At 40.6% G+C, this 10,535-nt stretch overlaps 2 protein-coding genes across 2 annotated transcripts in view; both read right to left on the reverse strand.

The window, feature by feature from the left end:
* Window positions 1–93: 93 nt before the first annotated feature.
* The window catches only part of abhd18 (abhydrolase domain containing 18), an 18,407-nt gene continuing 7,965 nt past the window's right edge, over window positions 94–10,535 (reverse strand). The window contains exons 6-13 of the mRNA XM_020595412.1: window positions 9,743–9,771; window positions 8,761–8,899; window positions 8,129–8,218; window positions 7,503–7,604; window positions 6,569–6,810; window positions 4,841–4,977; window positions 3,797–3,959; window positions 94–1,418 (exon numbers count right to left, since the gene is read on the reverse strand). Of these exons, the coding sequence (XP_020451068.1) occupies window positions 1,361–1,418; window positions 3,797–3,959; window positions 4,841–4,977; window positions 6,569–6,810; window positions 7,503–7,604; window positions 8,129–8,218; window positions 8,761–8,899; window positions 9,743–9,771 (960 nt within the window). The 3' untranslated portion in view covers window positions 94–1,360. The remainder of the gene's footprint in view (window positions 1,419–3,796; window positions 3,960–4,840; window positions 4,978–6,568; window positions 6,811–7,502; window positions 7,605–8,128; window positions 8,219–8,760; window positions 8,900–9,742; window positions 9,772–10,535) is intronic.
* Window positions 1,427–3,327, reverse strand: LOC109957565 (uncharacterized). Its single transcript, XM_020595542.1, has 2 exons — window positions 2,136–3,327; window positions 1,427–2,049 (listed from the first exon to the last, which is right to left on the reverse strand). Exon 1 carries the CDS (start codon window positions 3,178–3,180, stop codon window positions 2,143–2,145), a length of 1,038 nt encoding a protein of 345 aa, XP_020451198.1. The 5' UTR covers window positions 3,181–3,327; the 3' UTR covers window positions 1,427–2,049; window positions 2,136–2,142.

Consider the following 10,535-nt stretch of genomic DNA (forward strand, 5'->3'; position numbering starts at 1 on the left):
GGCAAAAGAAAGATAAGTCCCCAACAATGGAATGGTTTTGCATGTGGTGGCCAGATGTCCTCTACTGATCCTTCCTGACTGATTCTTCTCAGGTTTTGTGTTTGGCTAGTGTCCTTGTCACTACTGGTAGCATGAGGCAGTGGAGGGCCGCACAGACCTCCATGTCATAGCCAGCGGTGCCCTGACAGCAGTCAGGTACCAGGATGAAGTCCTCAGAGCGACTGTCAGACTTTACACTAGTACAATCAGCCCCGAGTTCCTCCTGGCCCAGGACAATGCCCGGCCTCATGTAGCCAGAGTGTGTAGGCAGTTCCTGGATGATGAAGACATTGTTGCCATTGATTGGCCCTCACGTCCCCCTGACCTAAATCCACATGAGCACCTATGGGACATTATGTATCCATGCATCTGATGCCACCAAGTACCACTACAGATAGTCCAGGAGCTCAGTGATGCTCTGACCCAGGTCTGGGAGGAGATCCCCTGGGACACCACTGCATATAGGCACATGGGGGCCATACACACTTCTGAGTCACACTGTGGGTTGCTGCGTTAAAATGTATGCAACTTGGATGAACCTGGGATTTACATTTTGTGAATATGAATCCAGCTATCCATGGGTTGATGATTTTGGTTTCACGTTGACCATTACCATGTCATTTTGTTTTGAACAAGTTATACACTGTACATTAGTGAAGATTTTCTGCTTGAATAATTTGATCAAGATGTGATGTGTGATTAAAATGTTCCCTTAGTTTTTTGAGCAGTGTATGTAGACTTAATTACTGAATGTAGATGAATTGAATGGTTATTGCAGAAAAAAAGCTCCAAAAAGTTTGAATTTTTGAAAATTAAGCATTGTAAAATTAATGTTTCATTTCCATTATTGTGAAATTTGTCATGTTTGGTGAAATGGTGAAATGTTCCTTACACAGCCATATCAGGATGGGCACATCCAGCCTGCTGGTGCTCAACAATGAATCAGTGAAAATTACAGTGTTACCATCGATTAACACCAGCTTACAAAGTGGAACTATAGGTCTGAGCGGTCCTTTTAAAACCACGTACTGGCAGGAGCTTTTCACAATATTGTTGATATTGCTACAGTTTCAGTCAGTTACAGGACATTTGTTTACCAAGGCACAAACCAAGTAGGAAATGGAAAGAATAACAAAGTCACTGTGCTGAGCTGACCTTTAAGGACTGCCTGTAAATCTCAGATTATGTTTCGGTAGAAGAGATCTTAGCTGCCATACTTCATGCTGAGATTGCTAATTGGTGGACTGGCAATGCTTTTCCAATGTTCAGCCACTGGTCCTGGCACTGTTACAGGAAGGAAAGGGGCTTCTGTCCGCGATGGCTAGTGCAGCTTGGGATACTTGAGGCAGAATCTGTTGAATGCATCGTATATGGCCTGTCTGGAAATCAAACAAAGAAACAACTCAAAAACTGTAACACAGTAAAGTGCGGCCTGAAAAAAGAATTAGTAGTTTGTGAAACACCGTCTCAGTTTGAATCTGTTCCTTTACCCATGTAAAAAGAATTTCACCCCGTTCATGTAAATGAAGACAGACAGTATATGATCACAGTGACAGTCCACATAAAACGAACATAATCATAAACTTTATTGCCAAGTATTATCTAAAATACAAGGAATTTGACTCCAGACCAATGGGCCCCCCATGTGCACAGCAATGAAAACAAAATATATACAAGTCAAGAAGCACAAGTTAAAGGAGCAAACACAGACTAGCTGTTCATGAGTGTAATAGCCCGGGGGAAGACACTGTCTCTGTGTCTGCAGGGGGAACAGAGTGTCCTTACAGTATAGCAATGGTCCAGTGCGTTTTTGTCCTTGCTATGACAACTTGACATGTCTGTTTTTGGGCAATTCATAAGTGAGGTTTGCTCTGTTAAAATCCGCCAAAATAATAAGCTGGGGATCTGGGTGTTCCTCTTCCATACTTATTATCCTGTTGGCTAGGGGCTGCATTGCATTTGTGATTCAGACATGTGGGTGAACAGCAGCCCGCGTCCGGCACTCCAACCCTGAACAAATGACGAAAGTTCAGTTACAGTAGGAGAGGCTAGTATGACAAGATGAACGAGCAAGTGGATTGTTTTTATTCACTTACCCACAAGTTACAACAGATGTTGAAAGTGGTCCCCATTCGCGTCTATGCACCTTTGGGCACGTCGCAGCATGTTGGCCGATACTGCTCGTAACTCTTCAACAGTGATGCTGCGGATAGTGTTCGTGATGTTTTCCTTGAGCTCATCCAGGGTATGTGGATTGCTGGCGTACACTTTCTGCTTTAACTTTCCCCACAGATAAAACGCGCATGTGGACAAATCCGGGGACCGCGGTGGCCATAGCCCGTTGCTCACAGTTCGCTCCTCCGTAAACAGTTCATGAACTCGCGCCAGTGCGTCGTGTGAGGTGTGGCATGTTGCCCCATCCTGTTGGAAAAAGCAGCACGTTTTTTCTTCTGGTGTTAGTTGGTGGTAAAATTGTTCAAAGATGTCCAGGTAAACCGCGGTATTCACAGCTGATTCGAAGAAAATCGGACCCACTATTCGCGTCCCCGACACCGCGCACCAAACGCCAATTTTCTGGTCGTGAAGTGGTGTTTCGTGAGTCAAGTGGGGGCTTTCTGCGGACCAGTACCTCGTACACTGGGTATTTACGTGACCAGATAAATGAAACCAAGCTTCGTCCGTCATGAAGTACAGCAGTGGGTTGACATGTCCGTCAGTAATCACAGTCAGCAGCCACTTACAGTAATTTACGCGTTTAGCTTTGTCGGGCTCTTTCAGGTCGTGCACACACGTCAACCGGTACGGTTTGAGGTTCAGAGATCTCAGCACTCGACGACACGTCGTTCGTGATACCCCAACTTGCTGAGACAGCCTCCGGGTTGATTTTCGGGGGCCACTTGCGATCCGCTGCTGAATGTCACGGACGACTTCGGGCGTCAGGACCGACGGAGGCCTCGATTTCTTCATGTTTCCGACAGAGCCGGTTTGGTGCCATTTCCGAACCAGACTCTGAATACAACGTTTAGCTGGTGGTTTTGTTCCTGAGTACCTGTCGGCGAAGGCCTCTTGCGTTTCCTTAATCGATCCGCTTCGCACATAGCCTTCCACAATCACTATCCGCTGTTCCAGGGAGAACACCATCTTTCTGACGCGATGGACACAGGACTGACTAGGAAGGCAGAATAAAGCCGGAACACCGCACACGGGCCGACACCGCAGAGCACCGCAAGAGAGCAGGGGGCTACGGCCTCCTCCAATGACCGTGGCTACTTTTCCGTGGCCCAGGAGGTATAAGTACCAACCAGGATAAATGAGGAAAATTCTATAGGAGAATAAAAAGGTTTACAGTTAATGGATAATGTCTCCAAGTCCGAGACAGTGTCCAAGTTCTCTCCAGCACTGTAATGTCCCTACACCGACCTCCATTAATTTACCATCTCCTCCATATTCCACTTCCTCTTTTCTTTATGTAAATGTCAATTTATTTACACTATAGAACTGGCTTTTCGTGTTCCCTATTATTAAACTAAATAAGTCCCTTTTCTATGAGTTTATGCACTTCAGATTGAGATGTGATGTTGATGACTGTTTACTATGTAGCTCAGGAGAAAAAGCTTGGTGGCCCTGTTTTATTTACTATTATTAATAATAACTTAATGCCAAATTAGAATTAATTCAAAGTATGTAAAAAATCATAATTAATAACTATTCCACAGCATCACCAAACAGATACTTTAATATTTAGTCAGTAGTTTACCTGAAGACGTTCTGTTTAAACAGGTATGCGCTGATGTGTCCTCCATTCAGATATCTGACTTCACATCCTGGCCAGATCTCCTGGAGACTGAGGACCCCCGTACGAGGGACGTAGGCATCCTCTTTAGCCTGGACCACGATGATCAGACTGGTGTCTACAGGAACTAGGACAAAATGATGGACATATACCAGTACCATGATTATGTGAATGTCATGCAAATGTATGTCCCAACTTTCATTTGTTATTTTGTTGTCTGTCAGAAAAAAGTGCTGGCTGTCCAACAAATTTCTACAGTTAAATGAAATCCAAAACTCTATTCCTGAACAACTGAGTCTCCAGGATCATTAATATCTTTATACAATAAGGTTGGTCATTTTCTCTATTAATAGTATTTTCAACAATCCCCGCACAGAGACCTCCACTGTTGTTAAAAACACACTGCTGGACTGGGAGACATGTTTCTTCATTACAAGGCACCAGACCCTCATATTTCTTGCCCCCAAAACTCCAAATGATCATATGGTTTTTGCAGAATCTGAAGTAAGCAAGAGTCAGTTGTATATACATGACATGCTGGTCCAAGCACTTTGCTTTGGACAGATGAAGACTTCAGGTGACCATGAAACCACCTTGTGGTCAAAAAAAGTTACCACAGGTATTTTGTATGCTCAGTATATTGTACATGCATAATAGACCTTAAAGCAGTGTAAATCTCCCTTATGTTTGCAGCTCAAACCGGTTAAGAGACTGGTAGTGTTTCTTCAAAATGTGAGACGTGGGTTTGAGTCACGTGATGCTTGTAATCTTACTGGCTTTCTCTGTAATATGCAATTTAATGACAAACATTCCACAAGTGTGTGACTGTGTGGTCCAAATTTGTATTATGTTGTTCTGTACAACATAACTGTATCCTAAAAAGGTTTGAGGGTTTTCTGATTTGATACCTGTAACACTATTTTTGGATATTTGCTTTTCTTTGTCCCGTTTCTGTTATAATAGTCATTAAAATGAGCTGTAAATCTTTGTCTGCACCATTAATCTTACCAGAGAAGTTGGCCATGTGTGTACATTCGTCCATCACTCCCTTCATGAAGCTCATGGAGTCCCTGTGTAATGACGGACGACACCATTTGGCTGAATCTGTCCTCTTTGCAAGTAGTGTGTTACTTGCATGAAGGTTCCTAAGAAAAAGAAAACAAAATCCTTTAGATGAAAACTAAATGGAGAAACTGTCACTGTGTAGACTCTGTAACAGTAGCATCCTAAAAATTAAAACATCAGTTAAACAAGATTTGTATCACCTCTGCCACACTGTAGTCTGTGAAATAAACTCAGACAACAGTGTAGAGAAAAGACACCTTACATGCCAAGTAGGGTTTTGTTTTTTTTATCTTTAGAAGCAGTACAAAAATGTGTTTAAGTTATTGGCCAACAAAATCAAGCATTAATCTTTTACAAGAAACTGAAGCTGAAGCATTTCGGTTACACTACACTGCCTTGGTTAGGACATTAGTACTGAACCAGTTTCATACATTACATGTCAGATAGAACACAGATGATCTGTACAGACGTGTCAAAAGAACCTCCCTTGGGATAAATAATGGGGTACCACAAAGGTCTGTTCTCCGGAATTACATCTTGAATATGTAAGAATACTAATACTTTTGTATACTACTACTACTTCTTACAACCACAATAATAAATATGAACAAATATATTAGTAAGTATATTTATGTAAATTATAGTATGTGTTTAGTGAGTAGTGTGTGTGTGCGATTTGTGCAAAGTCTTCCCTAATGCTCAACAATTTGGCCATCCTCCTCCTGTTTCCTACTACCTCTAATAAATCTTGAAAGCACCCCAGGACAGAGCTGGCCTTATCAGTTTGTCCAGTCTCTTTCTGTACACCACTGTCATGCCACTGGCCCAGCAGACTGCAGCATAAATGATGGCTGATGCCACCAGAGAGTCACAAAACAGTTTGAGGAACATCCTGCACATTCCAAAGGATCCAAGTCTCCTCAGCAGGTAGAGTCAACTCTATGTAAACTCAATGTAAACCTTCACCCAAGCCTGAGATCTGAGTGCTCTGGGGAAGGTTTTCATTCAGAGTTGCTCTATATTTTTCTGCATCCATCCTTCCCTCTATCCTGACTAGTCTCTCAGTCACAGTTGCAGAAAACATCCCCACAGCCTGATGCTGCCACTACCACCGTTTGACTGAAGGGATGGTATTAGTAAGGTGATGCTCAGTGCCTGGTTTTCTCCACACATGCTGGGAATTCTGGCCAAATAGTTCAATCTTTGTTTCATCAGACCAGTGGATTTTGCTTTTCATGTTCTGAGAGTCCTTCATGTACCTCTTGGGAAACCCCCAAAAGCTTCAGAACCTGCTTGAGAAGCAGTGGGCTTTTATGATTTCTTCAGGTTCTGAAGCTTTCCAACTCCTGCTCGGTACACGTAGCCTAGTGAGTTACACTGCAGGTAGCAACTTTGAGGCCTGTTTGTAGTCTATATTTGTTTACATTTTGAAACATTATGTTACTAGTTCAGTTTTTCTATGCACTATTGGATGTACTGACAACTGTCACCGAATTACTTTGATGCTAAAGAATTTGTTAAAACCTGATGATTTTCAGACAAGTTCTGCAGCGTTCCATCTCCTGCATTATCTCATAATTATGAGATAACATGCTCCATTTTTTTTCTATTTTGGTAAATGCAACGCACACCCGTAAGTAGCTGCTAGTCACAATAATTATAATTTTTTACCTTGGCAGAGTTTCCAAGCGTGTCCCATGGCCGTTCAGTGATGAAAATAAGTGGTCTATTCTGTCTCCAGGCCCAGTGCCATCAGGGCCTCCATCAACCAACAAGCCTTGTACAGCCTCAGCTTCCCCTCTGTCTTTGGGGGACTGGCCAACTGACGCTCTGTCAGCTCCAGGCAGACCCAGCAGATGCTCAAAAGAGTCTACATTCTTGACAAGTTCTGGACCCATCTTGAAGGAATCCGCCTGACAGTTGGCACAGACCACAAAACAATGTACTTACAGATACTCATGTGTTCATGTGTGTGTTCATGTGTGTCTTTGGTATTGGAGGATTAATTGTCCAGCAGAATCCATGTTGTTGCTTTGTTTCTTGGATAAGACAAGACCCTTTATTAGTCCCACAGCGGGGAAATTCACAAAGCTACAGCAGCAAAGGGATAAAAACAAGGCACTCAGTGTTAAGAGATTCCTTGAAGAACCAAATCATTACAGCCTATACCAACAGATCTATACAAGTCTGTACAATCCCTTGTTTTAAACTGACAATTCCTTGATGTATGTTTCTATGATTAAAATGACTAATGCCCATCACATCTTACCAAAGCTTAAAGATTTCTGTGATCTGATTATATGACAAAAAAAAATTCATAATGAAAAAAAGTTTGCTAATGTGATCATTTGTAAAGCTACAAGTAAATGTTCACCTTTACATGACACCAGCTATTAATTGTTCTTGTAACAACTGATGATTTTTATTTTGACTGATCAATTTGACACTTGGCTAACTGATGTGGTAATAACAGCCTCCACATTTATGCCAACTCATTAGTATTTTTAATATCTTTCTAGGGCACAAATCTGTAACCTTATAGCCAGCAATACCACCCTGGTCCAGTGAGCAAATGACCGTCAAGAAGTCTTGAAGGATGACCTACCCCACAGTACTCCAGCAGGTTAATGATTTCCTCTTCATACACAGAGTTAATGGCATACTGCTTCTCCAGCTCTCTCCAGTTCACCGCTTTACTCAGCACACCCTACACACATGTACATGCACAGTGACAGGGTCATACTTACTGAGGAACAGTAAGTGATAAAACACACACATGCATGCACACACAGACACACACACAAACAAACAAACACACGGCTCCAATTTTAGCCATAAAGCAAAAAAGCAAAAGTTGAAGTTCAAAGTTTTTTTCACAATTAATCATTGCAGGGCTGTCCTTTGGCTGACTTTTAGGTGAAACATTCAAAGCTACACATGTACAAATGACATATTTCCTCAAATTGTAGTCTATTTCTACAGAGGCTATATGAATAGGAAGGCTGTTTTAGTCAAGCAAGTCTGTTCCTTGGTGATCTTGATAATCCAATCAGGTTGCAATTTGTACAATTTATCTAATCAAGCTTCAGCTTGGTAGCACAACCATCAACAAGAAAGAAGGGGAAAAACACTTAAGGCACCTTTACTGTAATGTTTGGTTATGTCTCTATTGCCGCTCTGATAATTCAATTTGCCCTTAATGATCTATGTCAGGTAGAAAGAATGTCTTACCGTGGTAAAGACACTAGAGGCGGTGGACCAGGACAAACAAGGAATCAAAGGAATGGGCTTTGGCCAATTTGTCACAGCCAATGACGCCATCTTGACACAAAGACAACAGGTGAAAATATGATCTTTGGGTATTGTATAATTATTCAGATTTTATACACATTCAATGTACATTTACTGTAATAGCATAACACTGTACAGTGTATATTCAGCACAGTATACAGTAACTATGAGAATAACTTCCGTTTCTATATCTTTAATTTCAATTTATTTATATGTTATACACTACTCTATCAAGCTTTTGTATATAACTTTAATTGTTCTGCTTCTTACCTTCACTGTCATTACCTTGATTGTTTCTTACTCTCATTGTTTCTATGACTAATGAGAACTGTCTGGGGCAACACTGCTGTTTTCCTGTGGGATTAATAAAATACTCTATCTATGACCCTGCTGCATTTCAAAATTACAGTAAGGCACTAGTGACAATAGGCGTGGAGCATGACAAGCAAACTGATTAGTTATTTAGTGGAACACTTGTGGAATACATTTTTATTGGGTATGATAAAAGTAAATCAAAGAGAAACTGCTTTAATATAAGACATGAGAAAATGTGTGCTGTTTTGGTGACTCACATATCCTCCCATGGAAATGCCAGTCATTCCTACTGGCCAGTATCCTTGTCGCTCCAGCCAATGAAGAAGCACCGTTGACTCCAGGATCAAAGCCCCTCCCATCACAAACAGGTCGGACACATTCTTTAAACTGGACCGCCTAAAATATTCAAAAATAAGGTCTCTATTTTCACTGCATTAATGCCAGCTTTAAAGTAAGTCTAGTGAAAATCTCTCTTGGTATTAAACCATTAAACCTGCAGTGTGAAAGGATCCATTTATGAACCAGATCCAAATTGTTTTACCCATTGGAATCATACGCCTCCAAGGCAATCAATTCCTTATATGGATGCCGGAGTTGTATCAGTATATGTATAGCTCCACTAATTGTTAACAATCATTACATCTGAGAAATGACTTGGGCACACCAATACAAGAGACTTTTGAATTCCGACACTCATTAGCATAGCATGTTCAGGAAGAAGCTTCCTGGTTTTAGCTGGTGCTGACTGTCAGTGTTTCTGGTTAAAATGGCAAACAGCAGGCTTAGATCAGCTGTCACGAACATTACCTCCATGACTTAAATAGATGACAGGCCAAAATGAAACTCACTGTTGTAAAGTCTGTGTGCTTGGCCCAGGTGGTGGAGAAACATATTTCTAAGCTTTGGAGAATATTTATATTTCTTCCTTTCAAGTTTTAATCTTTAATTTGTTTCTTCATTGAAATTAGAGTCAAAACAGTTACTGCAGCTTGTTGGCATTTTTCCACTTACAGTGCTTAGTTAGCATAAAGTCATACTGTATATGTAGACAACAAATGCAAACAATATACCTTGAAAGGTTTCTTGTTTGGGACCTTTTTGCATTTCCATTACATCATTTACATTTCTCCCTGCATTTGCTCTTATTTTAAAAACTGAAAGCTGGTTTTATCTAATTTTGCATGACACAACCTAGTCACAATCAATCAATCACAAGCGTAAAAGGGAAAGGTAACTTACATTTGGTCTTTGGGTTTACGATAGCCATGTAGAAGTTCAGTCAAGGAATAAAAAGATGGCATACATCAGATAAAGATAACAAGAAGACAAACATGACCAGAGCACAATGTGGAACAAAAATCACAGTCAAATCCAGACGCATAAAATGACAGACATGCATGTATGACCCCAGTGCATGTCAAGAGCATCGATATATACAGAACATGTACTAAATGTGGCATCTGAGATTAACAGCAACTATTAAAGTTAACTAGTAAAGAAAAAAGGCTTTATATTTCTATAAGAGTAATATATCAGCAAGATGTTGAAAATTTTATTTATCAATCAGCTATGTCACTGTATCAGTTTTTGTGTTAAGTAGACTTAATCTGTCTGTTTGCTTAAAACCATTTCATGGCATTAACATGACCTACTGTAATCTGCATATCTAAACTGAAACCATAAGTATAAAAAGAATGCGGAACTGCCTACTGTGTTTTCTGATGCACTTGCTTTGTGTATAGGTTCCCAAAAAAACCCATACATATGGACAGTAGCATTGAGGAGAAAGGACTGAAAGCAAAATGACTACACAACCCTGCTGATATACTATATAAATATTGTGTACATTAAAATGTAAATTAACAAAATATAAATATTGCACAAGACATGTAGTTTAGAAACTTTTTAAAAAATAATGTCTAAGTGTAAGGTCATCTTACACATCTAAAAAGAACTTCTGCTGGTGTTGTTTGGTAAAAGAGAAAGAGAAATGAAAAAAAAAAATGAATAAAGTAAGCAGTGTGCCAGAAGA

The sequence above is a fragment of the Monopterus albus genome, unplaced genomic scaffold, assembly GCF_001952655.1.
Source record: "Monopterus albus unplaced genomic scaffold, M_albus_1.0 scaffold27.1, whole genome shotgun sequence".
Taxonomy (NCBI): Eukaryota; Metazoa; Chordata; class Actinopteri; order Synbranchiformes; family Synbranchidae; genus Monopterus; species Monopterus albus.